Source organism: Diabrotica virgifera, chromosome 5 (assembly GCF_917563875.1).
Source record: "Diabrotica virgifera virgifera chromosome 5, PGI_DIABVI_V3a".
NCBI classification, from domain to species: Eukaryota; Metazoa; Arthropoda; class Insecta; order Coleoptera; family Chrysomelidae; genus Diabrotica; species Diabrotica virgifera.
The window spans coordinates 71048321-71069521 of record NC_065447.1 but is presented as its reverse complement, the minus strand read 5'-3'; the positions used below and the strand labels follow the sequence as shown (position 1 = coordinate 71069521).

Below are 21201 nucleotides of genomic sequence, written 5' to 3'. Positions count from 1 at the left end.
ATGTGGCATTTAAGACAAGTATAAATGCCTATTTGTGTCTCTTTTATATAATATATTATACTATTCTGAAAATATTTCTTCAAAAGATAATAAGTCCCAAACTGAATTTCCTCTAACCACGTGGCCCTGAAAAACATTTGGCTATACCATTGTTTAAAAAAGAACAGATTGTCTATCGTAAACAATGGCTACAGTATTTGTCCGCAGGTCTTGTTTATATTATCTGTTTCTTTTAGTGCTAAAGATTCAGTTCAAGTGAATATAAGTATACTTATTACAAGCGTCTACCATTTAGCAGACATTACTTGCTTACAGTGACAGTGGTATTTGACAGCTACAGTGACTTGACAAAGAATATTAAAGCTGCAGAACAACGTCGTCGAACTGCAAAAACATCATCGGGTTCCGAGATTATCTTTGATGAAAATATAACAGTTCCAGCGAATCAACAACAATTTTTCGCTAACATTAATAATAAATCTCGTTTCACTTCCATGTTAACTGACAAATTAACAGCTGTGAATATTGAAGTGACACAAGCTAAAAATGACGCAATATCCTTATAATTGAGACAGCAATTGAAAAATTTAAGGCAACAAACACAACAATTTTAGTTGGTGAAGGTGTTGATTTGTTAGTACTGCTTACTGCAAGGACTCCAGTAGATAAAGTTATTTATTTTCTGAAACCTGGAAGGGCTTAACAGCGAACAGAGATATATTCTTCGAGAAGTTTATCGGCTTATCCCAAATGCCAAAAGTGCATTTTATTTTTACATGCGATAACCGGCTGCGACACTACGTCAGCAACGTACAGAAGGGGTAAAATGTCAGTACTTAAATTATTCGAAAAAAAAAAGATTTGACTGACTGCTGTAAAGTTTTTACAGAACTTGATTCCACACCACAAACAATAATTACGGAAGGAATTCGCTTTCTTCTTGCGGTTTATGGAGCTCAAAAAAAATTAGTTGTCTTGATAAATACCGATATTTAACTTTTGTAAAAAATACGAGAAACAAGAAACAAGTACAACTATCATGTCTTCCTCCAACATCAGCATCTGATTTTCAACATTTGTATCGAGTATATTATAAAGTTCAAACATGGCTAGGAAATGAACTGAATCCAGACGACTGGGGTTGGAAATTAATAGATAATACTCTGGAACCGATTAAAAGCTTACTCCCACCTGCTCCAGAAAAACTCCTTAACACTATTTTTTGCAATTGCAAAAAAGTTTGTAGTGCCAAATATGGATTTAAAAAGTCGGGTTGCTGTGTTCTCTAGCGTGTACCAACTGCCACGGTCAGTCTTGCTCAAATGTCTAGTTTAGTACAATAGAGGAAGACTCCTGTGATTTTAATGAAGAGACCAATGACTCAGTCACATTTGAACAATTTTTGAAAATCCAGCAAGAGAAAGAGGAAGAAGATAAAATAGAAGAAGACTTGACTGTTGAAGTAGCCTTTCAAGAATATGAATCTGATTAAAATATCTAATGAAATCAAAACAATAGTTAATCTAATAATCAATAGCAATATCAATAATCAATATCAATAATAAGGTAATATCTAGAACTTGACCGGCATTGTTTCCTTAAATTATCCTAAAATTGTCAAAACAGTTAGTGGAGTAGGCCTACAGGGGAAACCACGGTAAAAATACGCGCCGAGTACACTACCTCACAGGTGGTGTGGAAACGTGTGCATATCATGTCGATGGTATAGTGCACAAATGTGGTAAGTACAACTTTTTTAGAAAATTGATAAGTACACATAGTACATTATTTTGACCCAAAGTTTATTGTGCACAAATGTGGTATGCAAATAATGAAACGTGTAAGAAATACAAGTTGACATAATGTGGTAACTGCTAAATATAAGAAAAATTAAATAAGCCAAATGTTGTATGTGCCCTTACCACAAATGGTTTCTCTTCACTGTTCTAATATTATGATACTTCTGATGATGAATAAATATTTGTATTCATTCTTTTTGCGAATTAAACAATTTTTTCCTTGATATTTGTTATTTAATTTCATTTAGAAGCTTGTAGTATATATCTGTCAAATGGGGTATGTACAATATAAGAAAAGTACATAGTGGTACAAAGTGATAAGTACATACCTATAACTTTCAAATGGCTGTACTGTAAAATGTTAGTTTTTGCACTTACCACAATTGTGCCCTATGCAATCGATGTATAATGTGACTCTTAGAATCGCGATATCTCATGAATGGCAACTCTTGGGAAAAAAATAGTAGTGACTATTTTTGTAGATAATTTTAAGATCTACAGCTTTGGTTTAAGGTTCTTTTTTGATAAAACTTACCGTTTTCGAAAAAAATCCAAAAAATCTCAAATTTTGACTTTTGACCCCGAATAAATTTTGTTGCACACATGGGATCGATGGGGACTTTTAAAACTTTATTTGTTATGGTATACCCTAGCTCTCCACCAAAATTTGGCTCTCCGGCAATTTTTGTTATTTCAAATGTCTATATAGACAGGGTTATTACAACTCTTGATAGTCTCTTTTAAACTTGGAAATCTGCAACCTCCGGTCCAATACAAAATATTCGGTATTACACATATTTATCTTGAGTTCCCATAGCTCATGCCCTTTCTTTAATTTTCTTATCACAGATTCCATGCCCTCCCTGCGTTGTGCAAAAGTGACTTGATCATCGGCGAAAAGTAGTGCATATAGTATCTCTTATACTGGTATGCCTATGGTTCTACATTTTATATACCATCTGTTCAAAGCTTGATCGATGTATATGATAATAGACGTGTAGGTGATAGACCACATCCTGTTTGAGGCCTTTTGTTGCGATGGTTGTTTTTGTTATTTCATTGCTTAACTTTATTTGCACCTTTGTTTCTTTATACAGTCTTTGTGTTATATTCACCCATTTCTCCCTAACGTGCATTTTCCTCATTGCTTCTCACAGTAATTCCTGGGCACGCTATCGTATGCTTTCTCCAAGTTAATATAGGTCATGTGTGTTTCAATATTTTCCTCTTTGTTCTTTTCTGGAATTTGTCTCATGATGAATATATTATCTAGACCTATGCTGTTCTATCTAGACATGTTCAATGGTCCATGTACTAGTCAATTTTTATATAACGTGAAAAATGTCCTTACTTTTGAAGACATTACACCGAACCCTCTATAGTTATTAGCTGACCTTTCGTCACCTTCTTTGAAAATGGAGGACATGTGATAGAATCCACCCATCTGGAATCTCATTTCCTGTTTTCCTTTCTTTTCATCTCACCACTGGTTATCTGACCTGTGCTGATTTAACACCTGTCTGGGACAAAAGGCCGGTTTTCATCTTTTAAAATTATAGAGAGGTTACAATTACAAATTATTCTCATAAGAAGTTCTGTCATTGAGAAACAATCAAGGAAAACAGCATACAGGATATTTTGAAAGAAGGTTTAAAAATAGCTATTTGCATGGGAAGTTGCTTGGAAAAATACTGTGCAAATAAAAACTGGTAAAATTATATTAATACCTAATATCTTAGGTATTTAAAATCCATAAAATACAGAAATAATGGAAAACATAAAAATGTGTGCAGAGCTAAAGCAATACAGATAAAGTAGAAGTGACAACATGACAGATCCTGTGCTCTTCATAATTTTTCTCAGTGATATCAGTAGAGGTTGTGTTACTCCTGATAAGATCAGATTATGCCGACAACTCCAATTTTATTATCTCACTACAGCTTTGCAGAATATGCAGAACTCGTAGACAACTGTTATGGGGCTTGCGAATACTGTACATCAAATGGCTTGCACTGAATACAATCTTCTTCTTCAGGTGCCATCTCCGCTACGGAGGTTGGCAATCATCATAGCTATTTTAATTTTTGAGGCAGTAGCTCTAAATAGTTGTTTCGAGCTGCATCCAAACCACTCTCTTAGGTTCTTCAACCATGAAATTCGTCTTCTTCCGATGCTTCTTCTGCCATCTATCTTTCCCTGCATTATGAGTCGTAGGATGCCATACTTCTCGCCCCGCATCACATGTCCGAGATACTGTAGCTTCTTTTCTTTAATTGTAAGTTCAACTTCCTTTTCTTTACCTATTCTTCTCAGTACTTCATTGTTTGTAACTCTATCTACCCAGGAAACCCTCATAATTTTTCTATAGGTCCACATTTCAAAGGCGTTAAGTCGTCTCATTGTCTCTACATTTAACGTCCATGATTCCACTCCATAGTATAGAACACTGTAGACGTAACATTTTGTTAGGCGTACTTTAAGAGCTAATGTTAAATTTTTGCTACATAGGACCTTTTTCATTTTTATAAAATTAGAACGTGCTTTTTCGATTCTGACTTTTATTTCTGCAGTGTAGTCGTTATTTTCTGTTATAAGTGTTCCTAGGTAAGTGTACTTTTTTACTCTTTCGATCTGCTGGCCCTCTACTATCAAGATTTCGTTAGTATTATGGTTGTTTTTACTAATTTTCATAAACTTCGTCTTTTTGATATTGAGAGAGAGTCCGTACTCCCTACTACACCTTACTATTTTACTCATGAGTCTTTGCAGGTGTTGTAAACTATCGGCTATTATTACTGTATCATCTGCATATCTGATGTTGTTAACTAAGACTCCATTTACTCTTATGCCGACTGTTCCATCTTCCAGAGTTTCTCGCATTACCTCTTCAGAATAAGCGTTAAATAATAGAGGTGATAGTATGCAGCCTTGCCTGACTCCTCTCTTTATTTCCATTTCTTCAGATGTTTCTTTTTCAATTCTTACTATTGCTCGCTGATTGTAATAGAGGTGTGTTATTAGTCTTAAATCTCTTTCATCTAGATTTTTATTTTTTAGGATTTCCATGAGTCGATCATGTTTTACTTTATCAAACGCCTTATTGTAGTCTATAAAACAGACGTAAAGAGGATGGTTAACATCCAAACATCTCTGTGTCAGCACGTTGAAGGAGAATAATGCCTCTCTGGTACCCATGCCATTGCGGAACCCATATTGAGTGTCACTAATATCCAGCTCCAGTTTAGAGTGTATTCTGGCGTGGATAATTTTCAATAGAATTTTCAAGGTATGTGACATTAAGCTTATGGTTCGGTAGTCACTGCATTCTTTTGCATTCACCTTCTTTGGCAAACACACAAAGGCTGATGTCAACATTTCTCTAGGGATGATTCCTGTAGTATAGATAGCGTTGAACAGTTCTACTATTATGTCCAGGTTTTTCTCGTTGACCAACTTTATCAGCTCGCTAGGCAATTCATCTGGACCAGCAGATTTATTGGTTTTCATAGAGTTTATTGCCTGACTAACCTCTGCTTTGGTTATCTCTGGGCCTACATCTCCCGTTTGGCTATCTACGGATGTACTAGCTTATCTCTGGTCATGAAATAGTTCCTCGATATACTCTTTCCATCGTCGTAGTTTTCGTTTTGTCTCCATTATAATATTTCCATTTTTGTCGAGCAATATATTTGAGGTTCTTCTATTTCCTATTCCGGCTAGTTCTTTGACTTTTTTATGTAGGTTGAAGTTGTCATATGTGTTTTGCAGTTCTTCTATTTCTTTACATTTTTCAGAGAAGTAGGTTTCTTTAGCCTCCCTAATTTTTCTTCTTATTTGGTTTTGAAGCTGTTTATAGCGGGTCTTATTAATGGTTTTGTTTTTTCTTCTTTCATTCATCAACTCTAGAATTTCCTCCGTCATCCATTCTTCTTTCTTACATTTGGTTGTAGTAAGTACTTTCTTACTTGGTTCTAATATAGAGGTTTTGAAGAATTGCCACTGCTGTTCTACGTTGCAATTATTTCCTGGGTTTCTGTCTAGATTTGTGTTGATTTCGTGTTTCAGATTTTCTTTTGTTTCTTCTGACTTTAGTTTCTGTATGTTAAGTTTATTGTTGTTGCGGCTTTTTTGCGTCTTTTTTAGTTGAAGTTGAAACCTAGCAATAAGAAGACTGTGATCAGAGGATACGTCTGCTCCTGGATATGCCTTTACTGCCTGAATTGAGTTTCGATATCTGTGCTTTATTAGGTTGTAGTCAATTTGATTTCTGACAATTTTGTGCTCTTTGTCAGCTGGTGATTTCCATGTATACAGGCGTCGCTTAGGTAATTTAAAGAATGTATTTGCGGCTATAACATTATGCTCCTGGCAAAATTCTATTAGGCGATCTCCTCTGTCGTTTCGTTCGCCAAGCCCATATGATCCTACATTAGGGTAGCATTTTCCTTCGCCAATTTTTGCGTTGAAATCACCCATGATCACTGTTATGTCTCTAGATGCTGTGAGATGTAATGTTTTCTGGAGTTCGCTATAAAAGTTTTCTATTTCTTCTTCATTTTTGTCAGCAGTTGGCGCATAAATCTGGATTAGGTTCATTTTTCCATGGGTTGTCAATAACTGCAACATTATTATTCTTTCGGACATCGGAACGAAGCCTGTTACTGATCTCTTTACTTTTTCGCTGAGGATCATAGCAACTCCATATCTGTGTTGGGTGTCGCTGCTTCCAGAGTAATAGATTCGTCCATTGTCTGTATTGAGTTCGCCAGAGCTGACCCATCTTGTATCGCTTATTCCTAATATATCGATATCTAGTCGCATCATCTCTTGCTGTATATTCTTCAGTTTCCCAGGTTCATACATACTTCTTACATTCCATGTAGCGATTTTGTAGGTAGATTTGTATATATTTAGTGAACAGGGATTTTGCTGACTAACGGCCTGGGAAGCCCTGTCGTTACTGTTGTTTCTTCCCCTGCCGAATCTTGGCATCCGAGAACCATGATTAGTAGGTTGTTGATTGTCATTTCTGTAAGCCATGACGATTTCTAGGGATACTCCATGAGTCTTTAATGCAGTGGTTTCCCGTTGCCTTCTGCATCCTTATACCGTTGACCATTCTGTAGGGTTCATCCGCCTTCGAGACCGATTTCTCAGTCTCAGGACAAAAGAGTGCCCTGCCACTTACCAACTCATCCGCCCGAAGCCGTTGGTCAGTAAGTGGGGGGATTGCTTATACCGGCAATCATTCGGTGAAGAGTAGGTATGTAGTAGAAAGAAATATAGTGACCCGTCTGCCCTCGGAAACCTAATAGCCATTCGGGGTCGGAAGAACAAGAGGTAGCCAAGAGAGGCCGATAGGAAAGATTAAAGACATTTTACTCAAGACTAGTTGAAAAAGAGTAAAATGTGAAGGCCCTTATGATCCGCCAGGTGCGTTTCATAAGCGTATGAGTATTAGTACACTTTGTATTCCCGCTCATACTTCGGGGTGTTGACTACAGGCTGTATGGCTCGTCCAGCATGCCATAGCATGGAGGATAGGGTGCACGCCATTTTACAATGTAAACACCCCAACTCCATGGCCTGACAAAATAATAAAAAACTGAATACAATAAGAACCCAATTTTGCCCAATAATGTATGTACATAGGTCCCAAATATAGTGTTCATTGATAATAGATTGCGCATTATTCAGAACATTGATGGAATGAAATTCTTGGGAGTAATCTTGAATCCAAAACTATCTTGGCAACCACATGTAAACAAAGTAAGTTCAAAATTAAGTACACTCTGTTACATCATAAGGAATCTAAGATGAACTGTATCATTTGATTTTCTGGAATTGTTATATTTTGGTATATTGCAGTCAGACATTCAATATGCGTTAATTTTCTGATCCGTGTTGAGCTGCCCCCCCCCACTTGCAAAAATTAAAAAACAAATAGCCCTGATTTATGAGCTATTTATGAGCTTTCATATTCCGCAAACTAAAAATTTTGAGCTCGTTCAATTGAGCAGGAATTTAATATTTAAGTGGGGGGGGGGGGCAGAGTCAGTCCCCTCCCACTACTTAAAAATAGGAATATTGAATCGATTTTTGCGGCAGAATTACGAGCTATTTATGAGCTCTTGAAATTATACAGTTTCGATTTTTGAGGTCATCCCCTTCCCCCCAAACGACCATTTAATTTATTTAACTTCAGAGAAAAATGCTGAGAAAACTTAAAATATATCGTATTGCGGATATAATTCCTATAGCTTATATACTCTAACAATAAACTATTAAATCACGTGCATTTTTATTATTGAGCTACAACCCCTTCGCAAGAAAACCACCCTATCTTCCCGGCTTAAGAGAAAGTTGTACTTAAAATGCATTAAATTAATTATTTGTCGACTACATATCATTTAATAAGCTCTCAAATTACGCTCATTTAGATCAGTAAATTACAATTTATTTTGTATAGTGCAGTCACTGAAGGTAGAAATAAACGATTACCTTCAATTTCGGTGAACCTTCATCGATTTTCACGAAAATTGGTCAGTGGTTAGAGGATACCTCAAGAAATAAAAGTGATATGGTACCACCTTGCGCTTTTACCCTAAGGGTGGATACCGCCCCTTCTCGGGGGTGAAAATTATTTTATAAAAAATAAATGCACAAATCAATAAAAGAACAAATTATAAGCAAAATTTATAATATAAAATTATTAAAATAAGTCAATACTTTTTAAGTTATTAAAGATAAAAGATTTTAATTATTCGTGAAAAAAATGCATGTTTTGAAGCGGTTTTTCGTAAATCACTGAAAAAGTGTAAGTTTTTACAAAAGCGTTAATAGTAGTTTAATTTGTATAGCTTATATTCTAAGAATAAACTCTTAAATCACGCGCCTTTCGATTATTTAGCTACAACCCCTTCGCAAGAAAACCATCCCATATTCCCGGCTTAAGAGAGAGTTGTACTTAAAATAATTGAAATTAATTATTTGGCGACCACATATCGTTTAATAATTTATGAGATCGCAAAATATACGCATCTCAATTATTGAATTGCATTTTCTTTCTATAGTGCAGTCACTGAAGGTAAAAATCAACTATGACCTTCGATTTCGGTAAATCTCCATTAATTTTCACGAATTGACAATAAAAACTTGCGGTTTTTATTGTCACCAAAGTCTGGGGTAAATGTCACCCCTTCTCGGGGGTGAAAATTACCTTATTAAAAATAACCCCACAAATCTAGAGAGCGACAAATTCTAAGCAAAATCTGTTATATGTTATTAAAATAAATCAATACTTTTTGAGATATTAAAGATCAAATATTTTAATTTTTGTGAAAAGAAATGCATGCTTTAAAGCGATTTTTCATAAATAACTCAGAAACTGTAAGTTTTTACTAAAAAGTTTTCATTACTAAAATTGAAGCTAATAAAAATATAATAAATTGCTTACTTGAAAAACCTTTTAATGTTAATTTAAAGTAAGCTATTGGCAATTAAATGTATATTTTTTTCTGCGACTGATGAAATCTAAGGATTCAAGCTTAAATAACGGGGAAGAGATGCATTTTATAACACTTAGGTACTAAATACTTGTCAAAGTACTTAAAAATACCTATCAAAAATGAGCTCCAGAAAAAGTTGATACCATCAAAATTTTTACTTATAAAGATACAACTATAAAACTGTATTGCATTTAATCTTTCAAATACTTTATTTTTTAGATCATATTTAAAATAATAACTCCAATAATACTCGATTGACGTAAAAAATGATAGATAACGAAATTTCAGTTTTTTTTATTAGTAAAGATTTATGTATGAATTAAAATAACGAAGATAGAAACGTTTAAGCCTAAATTTTACTACGAGAACAATGTAACTGGAGCCCTTTAACCTATTATCGTAACAAATAAAGTATTTGAAAGATTGAGCCGGTACTTTATGTCTCGGTTGACAGCCGGTTAGTTAACCGGAGTTTAATCGGGACCACTTTAGGGTCTCTTACGTTGTAATAAATGCAATTACAAATATTATTATGATTATTAATAAGAATAATAATAATAAAAAACCAATACAGAAGTAAAAACTTCGAGATGTATTCTGGTATAAAATCGTTTATTCAAAACTATAAAATGTCATGGATTGCAAAACGTTTTCGTTCTAAGCAGAACATCTTCAGTGCCTAGAATGAAGTATTTCCACGTTAGTTTAAAGCAAAAGGTTAAAACTGTGACTGTTAAAATGAAAAATGTGGGAATACTTACATCCTGCCGAGTATTTTGAAACTAGCACACTGTAAATAGTGTTAACATCATCGTATATGGTTTACATAATGTAATATATTAAAATGTTATGACTACAAGTCGATGTTGATAGATAAAGTGGAACACATACTAAAAGGGTGCCATGGTTCCCTGCTCGAAAATGCTAGGTACTTGCCAATTCAATGGGCACAGACCAACTGAGAAATTAGGAAGTGGATATACAATTTGACAAGGGTGACATGACATGACAAGATAAAGCCAATTTTTGATTAAAGTTTCATTTGATTTTGGATTTTTTAATAAAATGCAAAGGTTTGTCTGCAAAAAGAATTTAAATTATTTGAATAATAAAATATACTGTAAAGTTTAAATTAGCAACTCTCTATTCCAGAATAACTTATAGATTCATTAAATTTAATGCAGATATATTTCATGGTTTAAGTTGTGACGTCATCGGATGTGAAATGACGAGATGAAAGTTGAGTTTTGTTGAAACAAGGAAATACACTACATAATAAAAGATAATTAGACTTGCGTGGAAAAACAAAGCTAAACAAACCAAAAAAACCAGAATTTCAGAGTATTTTTATGTGATGTACTGTTGGTTGCCTAACAAGGCAAGCAGGCAACAGGTTGAAGGTAAACGGTAGAATATTCCGAGAAAACAGTATATATACAAAAGGTGGCTATTTATTGTGTTAAATTTATTATTATACTATTGCAATGAATAATTATGTCTCTTAAAAGTTGGAAAATAATTGTTAACAAAATTAAATAACTAAAGATTACTGTTAGTGAGGTAGATATATGTGTGAAGGATATGATTTTATATAATATTGTGGAATGAATAAAAGAATGTAATAATATAATAAAATTAAACTATGTGACATAAAGTCTAATTCATCTTTATGTAGTTTTGGAAGGACTGAATGAATTGGAAGTAATGTATCTTGATAGTCTACCAACGTAGATTAGTGAATAAAATAATTAGAATGAGAGCTACCAATACAGGCTAAATTGTGGGTTGGTGTCAGTATGTAAAGAAGAATCTAAATTAAATAAATATATGAAATAGAGAAGTATGAGATTGATTTCTATTGGTGATAGTGGAGTGAACAGACTGAACTAAATGAAATATATTTAAGTGCAGAACTTTATGAACGTATGTGATTGAAACTGAAATCAAACAAATGTAAAATTTGAAAAAAATATTTTAAATTGGGATAAATGGATATTGGAAATTGCCTGATATGAATGGAAATGAAAAGATAGATGAAAAAAAAGATTTGGAATGTTCTTTACACTCATTTTATCCTGTTGCCTGTTATGTTACTTACTCATTTTCTCTCATCTCCGTTTACAATAAAAAACACCATACAGCCAATCACTCTGGTCTGTCATATATATCACTTTCCTTACTTAGTAACATTCGGTCAATTCTTTCTTTTAGATTTTTAGATTTTACTTAACAATGGAATACTGCACACCTACATCCATTACGACCAATTCAGTCAAACTTTTTTCAGACTATAACATTTAAGTTTTAATGCCTTCACTATTCTCTTTTTTTCATCTATCTTTTCATTTCCATTCATATCAGGCAACTTCCAATATCCATTTATCCCAATTTAAAATAATTTTTTCACATTTTACATTTGTTTGATTTCAGTTGCAATCACATACGTTCATAAAGTTCTGCACTTAAATATATTTCATTTAGTTCAGTCTGTTCACTCCACTATCGCCAATAGAAATCAATCTCATACTTCTCTATTTCATATACTTATTCAATTTAGATTCTTCTTTACATACTGACACCAACCCACAATTTGACCTATATTGGTAGCTCTCATTCTAATTATTTTATTCACTAATCTACGTTGGTAGACTATCAAGATACATTACTTCCAATTCATTCAGTCCTTCCAAAACTACATAAAGATGAATTAGACTTTATGTCACATAGTTTAATTTTATTATATTATTACATTCTTTTATTCATTCCACAATATTATATACAATCATATCCTTCACACATATATCTACCTCACTAACAGTAATCTTTAGTTATTTAATTTTGTTAACAATTATTTTCCAACTTTTAACAGACATAATTATTCAATATAGTAATGAAACACAGACCTACTCACAATCATTTAATTATACTTTGACGACCGGTTTCGATCTCTACAATATACAGATCATCTTCAGGTCGGCGTTACAAGTAGTTAAATGCTACAATAAGAGAAAACTTGTGTTAGAACAGTGTCTGATTGAAGAGATGTTAATAGAAAGCCAAATTTAAAAATTTTAAAAAATTTATAAAATTTTTTTTGAAATAAAGGTTTGCAACTGTTGACATTTCAGTATATTGGTATATACAAAGGCACACCTATGAGTATTTGTATATACCAATATTCTGAAATGTCAACAGTTGCAAACCTTTATTAAAAAAAAAAAAATTTATAAATTTTTTAAAATTTTTAAATTTGGCTTTCTATTAACATCTCTTCAATCAGACACTGTTCTAACACAAGTTTTCTCTTATTGTAGCATTTAACTACTTGTAACGCCGACCTGAAGATGATCTGTATATTGTAGAGATCGAAACCGGTCGTCAAAGTATAATTAAATGATTGTGAGTAGGTCTGTGTCTCATTACTATATTTAATATGGACTCACATATGCAACCCATTCAATATTTACATAATTATTCATTGCAATTATATAATAATAAATTTAACACAATAAATAGCCACCTTTTGTATATATACTGTTTTCTCGCAATATTCTACCGTTTACCTTCAACCTGTTGCCTGCTTGCCTTGTTAGGCAACCAACAGTACATCACATAAAAATACTCTTAAATTCTGGTTCTTTTGGTTTGTTTAGCTTTGTTTTTCCACGCAAGTCTAATTAACTTTTATTATGTAGTGTATTTCCTTGTTTCAAAAACACTCAACTTTCATCTCGTCATTTCACATCCGATGACGTCACAACTTAAACCATGAAATATATCTGCATTAAATTTAATGAATCTATAAGTTATTCTGGAATAGAGAGTTGCTAATTTAAACTTTACAGTAGATTTTTTTATTCAAATAATTTAAATTATTTTTGCAGACAAACCTTTGCATTTTGCAAAATTGGCTTTATCCTGTCATGTCATGTCACCTTTGTCAAATTGAATATCCACTTCCTAATTTCTCAGTTGGTCTGTGCCCATTGAATTGGCAAGTACCTAGCATTTTCGAGCAGGGAACCATGGCACCCTTTTAGCATGTCACTTTATCTATCAACATCGACTTGTAGTCATAACATTTTAATATATTACATTATGTAAACCATATAGGATGATGTTAACACTATTTACAGTGTGCTAGTTTCAAAATACTCGGCAGGATGTAAGTATTCCCACATTTTTCATTTTAACAGTCACAGTTTTAACATTTTGCTTTAAACTAACGTGGAAATACTTCATTCTAGGCACTGAAGATGTTCTGTTTAGAACGAAAACGTTTTGCAATCCATGACATTTTATAGTTTTAAGTAAACGGTTTTATACCAGAATACATCTCGAAGTTTTTACTTGTGTATTGGTTTTTTTAACTATGGTATACAGCCAACTATTGGGATTTTCCCATTGATTTTTTAATAATAATAGTAATTATAATTGCATTTATTACAACGCAAGAGACCCTAAAGAGGTCACCATTAAACCACGGTGAACTAACCGGCTGTTAATTGAGACACAAATTATCGGGCCTAAATGTAATACAGTTTTATAGCTCTTGAAATTACCTTTTAAATAGTTGGATATGCCTGATATAAAAATTAACAGAGTGATTAAAAAAAATTCATTTTTTTGTAAAAATTTTTGGAGTATTAATTTTGATGCTATCAACTTTTTCTGGAGCTCATTTGATAGGTATTTCTAAGTACTTTGACAAATATTTAGTAAGTGTTATAAAATGCATCTCTTTCCCATTATTTAAGCTTGAATCCTTAGATTTGAACAGTGGCAGAAAAAACTATACATTTAATTACCTATAACCTACTTTAAATTTACATTAAAGGGTTTTTCAAGTCAGCAATTTATTATATTTTTTATTAGCTTCAATTTTACTGATAAAAACTTTTTTCTAAAAACTTACAGTTTTTAAGTTATTTATGAGAAATCGCTTTAAAGCCTGCATTTTCTTTCACAAAAATTAAAATATTTGATCTTTAATAACTCAAAAAGTATTGATTTATTTTAATAACATTATGTAACAAATTTTGTTAAGAATTTGTCCCTCTCTTGATTTGTGGGATTATTTTTAATAAAGTAATTTTCACCCCCGAGAAGGCGTGACATATAGCCCCGGCTAAGTTGTTATTGTTAATTTTGTTTCTTGAGGTATCCTCTATCCGCTCACCAATTTTCGTGAAAATGAATGGAGATTTACCGAAATCGAAGGTCATAGTTGATTTTTACCTGTAGTGACTGCACTATAGAAAGAAAATGGCAATTCAAAAATTGAGATGCGTATATTTTGCGAGCTCATAAATTATTAAACGATATGTAGTCGCCAAATAATTAATTTAAATTATTTTAAGTACAACTCTCTCTTAAGCCGGGAATATGTGATGGTTTCCTTGTGAAGGGGTTGTAGCTCAATAATCGAAAGGCGCGTGGTTTAAGAGTTTATTCTTAGAATATTAGCTATGCGAATTATACGACTATTAACTTTTTTGTAAAAATTTACAGTTTTTCAGTGATTTACGAAAAACCGCTGCAAAACATGCATTTTTTTCACGAATAATTAAAATTTTTGATCTTTGATAACTTAAAAAGTATTGACTTATTTTAATAACTTTATATAATAAATTTTGCTTATAATTTGTTCTTTTATTGATTTGTGCAGTTATTTTTTATAAAATAATTTTCAGCTCCGAGAAAGGGCGGTATCCACCCTCAGGGTAAAGGCGCAAGGTGGTACCATATCACCTTTGTTTCTTGAGGTATCCTCTAACCACTGACCAATTTTCGTGAAAATCGATGAAGGTTATCCGAAATTGAAGGTAATCGTTTATTTTTACCTTCAGTGACTGCACTATACAAATAAATTGCAATTTACTTATCTAAATGTGCATAACTTGGGAGCTTATAAATTATTAAATGATGTGTAGTCGCCAAATACTTAATCTAATGCATTTTAAGTACAACTTTCTCTTAAGCCGGGAAGATAGGGTGGTTTTCTTGCGAAGGGGTTGTAGCTCAATAATCAAAATGCACGTGATTTAATAGTTTATTGTTAGAGTATATAAGCTATAGGACTTATATCCGCAATACGATATATTTTAAGTTTTCTCAGCATTTTTCTCTTGTTAAATCTCTCAAGTTAAATCAATTAAAGGTTGTTTGGGGGGAAGGGGATGAGCTCAAAAATCGAAACAGTATAATTTCAAGAGCTCATAAATAGCTCGTAATTCTGCCGCTAAAATCGATTCAATATTCCTATTTTTAAATAGTGGGGGGGGGGCTGACTCTGGCCCCCCCCCACTAAAATATTAAATTCCTGCTCAATAGAACGAGCTCAAAAATTTTAGTTTGCGGAATATGAAAGCTCATTATTAGCTCATAAATCAGGGCTATTTGTTTTTTAATTTTTGCAAGTGGCGGGGGGGGGGGTTGGTCAGCTCAACACGGGTAATTTTTTGGAGTTCCTCCGTATACTTTTTGAGCATTTCATAGCTTAAAAGACGGTAACACGAGCTTAACGTATACTTATTGAGCATTTCATAGCTTAAAACACGGTAACACGAGCCGTTTTTAGTATGCCACCAACAGAATATTGCAAACCACTAGGTACTTTTTATAAAGGCAAACATTATTAATCTTACCTTCTCTGTATGTACCTATATACAGGGTGTCCCAAAAAGATTGGTCATAAGTTATACCACACATTCTGAGGTCAAAAATAGTTCGATTGAACCTAACTTACCTTAGTACAAATGTGCTCTTAAAAAAAGTTACAGCCCTTTGAAGTTACAGAATGAAAATAAATTTTTTTCAATATATGGAAAACTGTTAAAATTTTTTTATTGAAAATGGACATGTATCATTCTTATGGCAGGAACATGTTAAATCAAAATATATTGAAGTTTGTCCACCCCATAAAAATTTTATGGAGGTTTGGGCCTCTTAAACCCCCCCAAACTTTTGTGTAAGTTTGTACTTCCTACTAAACCCTACTTGTAAGAGTCCGTACTTCCTACTAAACCCTACTATTTTACTCATGAGTCTTTGCAGGTCTATTATTACTGTATCATCTGCACATCTGATGTTGTTAACTAAGACTCCATTAACTCTTATGCCTGTTTCATCTTCCAGAGTTTCTCGAATTACCTCTTTAGATTAAGCGTTAAAGGTGAAAGTATGCAGCCTTGCCGGACTCCTCTCTTTATTTCCATTTATTCAGATGTTTCTTTTTCAATTCTTCCTATTGCTCGCTGATTGTAATAGAGGTGTGTTACTAGTCTTAAATCTCTTTTATCTAGGTTTTTAGTTTTCAGAATTTCCATGAGTCGATCATGTTTTACTTTATCAAACGCTTTATTGTAGTCTATAAAACAGACGTAAAGAGGACGGTTAACATCCAAACATCTCTGTGTCAGCACGTTGAAGGAGAATAATGCCTCTCTGGTAGCCATAATATTGCGAAACCCATATTGAGTGTCACTAATATCCAGATCCAATTTTTAGTGTATTCTGGCGTGGATAATTTTCAGCAGAATTTTTAAGGTATGTGACATTAAGCTTATGGTTCGGTAGTCACTGCATGCTTTGGCATTCACTTTCTTTGGCAAACACACAAAAGCTGATGTCAACATTCCTCTAGGGATGATTCCCGCAGTATAGATAGCGTTGAACAGTTTTACTATTATGTCCAGGTTTTTCTCGTTGACCAACTTTATCAGATCACTAGGTAATTCATTTGGACCAGCAGATTTATTGGTTTTCATAGAGTCTATTGCCTGACTAAACTCTGATTTGGTTATCTCTGGGCCCACATCTCCGGTTTGGCTATCTATGGATGTACTAACTTCTCTCTGGTCATGAAAGAGTTCCTCGATGTACTCTTTCCATCGTCGTAGTTTTCGTTCTGTCTCCATTATAACGTATTTCCATTTTTGTCGAGCAATATATTTGAGGTTCTTCTATTTCTTATTCCGGCTAGTTCTTTGACTTTTTAATGTTGGTTGAAGTGCCATATCTGTTTTGCAGTTCTTCTATTTCTTTACGTTTTTCAGAGAAGTAGGTTTCTTTAGCCTCCCTAATTTTTCTTCTTATTTTATTTTGAAGCTGTACATAGCGGGTCTTATTGATGGTTTTGTTTTTTCTTCTTTCATTCGTCGACTCTAGAATTTCTGTTTGTGTCATATCTGCTTTGCAGTTCTTCTATTTCTTTACGTTTTTCAGAGAAGTAGGTTTCTTTAGCCTCCCTAATTTTTTTTCTTATTTGATTTTGAAGCTGTATATAGCGGGTCTTATTGATGGTTTTAGTTTTTCTTCTTTCATTCGTCGACTCTAGAATTTCCTTCGTCATCCATATTTATATTTATTTACAAAAAATTCCGATGTATCTCTATAATCTAGCGCATTTTATGCTAAAATATAAAATATTTAATAGAAGAAGAAAACGCTGGTAGCTGAAAGAAATATTTGCATATCTTACTTTACAAAATGGAATGTTTAACTAATACTTCAGGTACCAATTACGCAATGCTATTTATCTGTAAAAAACAAAATTACCTCAATATTGTTGGCGAACCAAGAAATGTTCATTGTAGGATACGATCCGGGGGTTGTGCAATTGGCTTTTATTTTTTCGCCTGGAGCAACTTTTTGTGCTTCTGTCCTTAAAACTGGTCCATCTTCTGGTACATCTACAATAAAATGTGTCTATTAGAAATAGATAATACTTGTATACGTATTTTTATATGTACAAATAATTAAATTATTGCCCAAATTCAGAGAAAGATACAGATGTGCCACTATGACACTATGACTTTAAAATGGTATTAGATATTGTTTGTATTTAAGGGGATGGGTACGAACTTTAGGCTTCAATGCTATTTAAATGGGATTTATTTTTTTCCAATCCTGAGAAAACCAACAAGTATTTTTGAAAAATTTAAACGCAGAATGAAAGATTACGTTATTTCCGAGGGCCAAAAGTCCCTGAAAACTTCAATAATGTTTATTTTAATAAGTTACAGGGGTGAAAATCTAAGAGAAAATTTAGTGTGATTTTTAATTTCAAATATCTTGTTAAAAAGAAAATGTTTATTCATTCTAAGGAACTTTCGGCCCTCGGTAATAAAGTCATCGTTCATTTTGCGTTTAAATTTTTCAAAAATACTTATTAGTTTTCTCAGAATTAAAAAAAAATGATTATATTTAAAATACATTAAAAATTTTGACAGGCGTCAAAATTTAGCATTTTGTTGCTTTCCCCTTAAGCTAGAATGCTATCATTATTCACATTAAGACAAAATATCAGCCGAGCTAGGACGTAAAAAATTATATCTTAAGCTCCTAAATAATCCTTTGTACCTCTTAAAGCCCTACTTCTTCTTAACGTGCCCTATCAAGTCGCCTTGACGTTGGCGATTAACATGGCAAAACTGTCTCTGTTTCGAGTTATTCTAAATAGTTTTTCTGCTTTGTTTGTTCTTGTCCACTCCCGGATATTCTTCAACCAAGAGACCGGTTTCTACCAATTCCTCTGCGTCCTTTGATTTTACCCATCATAATAAGTTTAAGAATATTATACCGGTCTCCCCTTACAACGTGTCCAAAATAGGCCAACGTTCTATACTTGATGTTATCAAGAAGGTAATCTTAAATGTTATCTTAAAGCCCACTAAATTTTATTTGCACATCCCAACCGGTTTTAAAATAAAGTCAGACACCAAAAGCTGTATGAAATCCTAAGAATCAAAAATATCGATAGTCGCGACATTAACATCATATCAAGGTTGTACTGGAGACAAACAGCAAAAATTAAGGTTGATAATGAGTTAACCGAAGAAATTGAGGTTCGTCGAGGTGTGCGTCAGGGTTGTGTGCTTTCTCCACTACTATTCAATATATATAGCGAAACAATATGGCAGGAAGCGCTCCTAGAGCAAAACGTTGGAATGAACATTAACGGAGAGTTAATTAACAATATACGATACGCTGATGAAACGCCGATAGTAACAGATAACCTAGCAAATTTTCAGTATTTGATGGAAAACATAAACATTCATACCAATAAGTATGGTCTAAAGCTGAACATCAAAAAGAGTAAATTCATGATTGTAACAAAGAAGCTATACACCAGTGTAAATTTAACCATAAATAATCAGCCAGTTGAAAGAGCTACGTCCTACAAATATTTAGGCGTTTGCTTCACTGATACTTCAGTGACTTACCAATGACCAGACTTACCATACTTCAATGACCAGACAAGAGAAATCAAGAGGCGAATTGAAATAGCGAGACAATCGTTTGTCAAAATGAAAAAGTTCCTATGCAGCCGGGACATAAATATAAACTTAAGAACGAGAATGTTAAGGTGCTATGTTTTCTATGTTCTGCTATACGGCATGGAAGCTTGTACAATGAAAAAGATAAACATCAAAAACATTGAGGCATTCGAGATGCGGTGTTACAGGAGAATGTGGAAAATACCATGGACAGAAAGAGTAACAAATCAAGATGTTTAGCTGAAGATGGAGAAGGAATGCGAAGTCATAAAAACCATACAAACGAAAAAACTGGAGTATCTAGGCCACATATTGAGACGAGAAAGTACTCTCTGCTAAGACTCATAATCCAAGGAAAAATCTCGGTAAAGAGAAATGTGGGACGTAGGAGGATTTTCTGGTTGCGAAATTTGAGGGAGTGGTATGGGTGCAGTTCAATGCAGTTGTTCAAAACTGCAGCCAACAAAGTTAAGATTGCTGTGATGGTAGCCAACCTCCGATAGAAGACGATACTGCAAAAAGAAGAACCGGTCTTAGAGCAATAAATAAATCGTCAGTTTGTAAGGAAAATTTCAACGACCCGTGTCTAGGAAACGAAGCATTTGTGGATATACATTTAATGAGTAAACTGTCAATATTTTTTCATCTAATCACACTTATTAAGAAACACCTTTCTATACTTTCTATATTATAGAAAGCATAGAACAAATGATAGTTGAAGGCAACATAGCGGGCAAAATGATCCAGTGGAAGATCTCCATTACGATGGTCGGACCAAACACAGGACATGAAGGTTGACTGGTGGAGACTAACTCCGAAGGAAAACAACACGCACATGAGAGAGATAATTGGAAAGTATTAATAGTCAAACAAATTATATGACGCCACTACATCACTACGAAGGAGATGAAAGAGAAGAGTAGGAGGGTAGTTTCCTGTTGTAAAGTTTCTTTTGGTAATTATATTAAGGTCTCGTTTTATGCGGTGGATACGTTTTTCAGAAAACCGCATAAAAATAAATCGCATAAAAAAATACTTTACTTGCATTGAAAAACTAGATACGTTCCGTGATTTTCTAAATTCACATAAAATGGTGGACGTTTGCCCACCAAAAATTGTGTCTGAGGTTTTTTTTTTCATTGGGCCAAATAAAATCTTAAAGAAGAAATTAAAAACGCAGAATAACTATATTGGGATTGCAAAAACCTGTTTTATATGGAATATAAAACTTAATTAAATGTTTCAATCCAGAAATCAAAATGTGCTGTTTCTTATACTGCAACTTGAAATCAGCAACTTTTTATCACTCATTAAAATGCCCATTTGGTGATAAATACAGTCTGATTTTTGCATTAGAGTTTAACGAAAGGGTAACAAATTAATTGGAAGTTCTGTCAGACAAAATACGTGTGACGTTTTCATGGTAAGACCGTTCCAAATTTTTAAACTGTTCCACAATTAAAACTTCCGCTGTTCCAGTGTTCCCATATATCAAAGCTTGTACGACTAGACACCCTTAAGCTATTAACAAATTTCAGCTTGCTATTAATGAACTTTTTTTATACACGCGGGATCAAGACCTAATACCTTTCAATGCGAAATTCAGATTGATAT

The 21201-nt window shown here is 33.4% G+C and overlaps 1 protein-coding gene across 1 annotated transcript in view; it reads right to left on the bottom strand.

Moving 5' to 3' along the window:
* LOC114334111 (uncharacterized) overlaps window positions 1–21201 on the bottom strand; it is a 758790-nt gene that overhangs the window by 284125 nt on the left and 453464 nt on the right. Inside the window, exon 4 of the mRNA XM_050650127.1 lies at window positions 17867–18000. Coding sequence (XP_050506084.1) covers window positions 17867–18000 — 134 coding nt within the window. The remainder of the gene's footprint in view (window positions 1–17866; window positions 18001–21201) is intronic.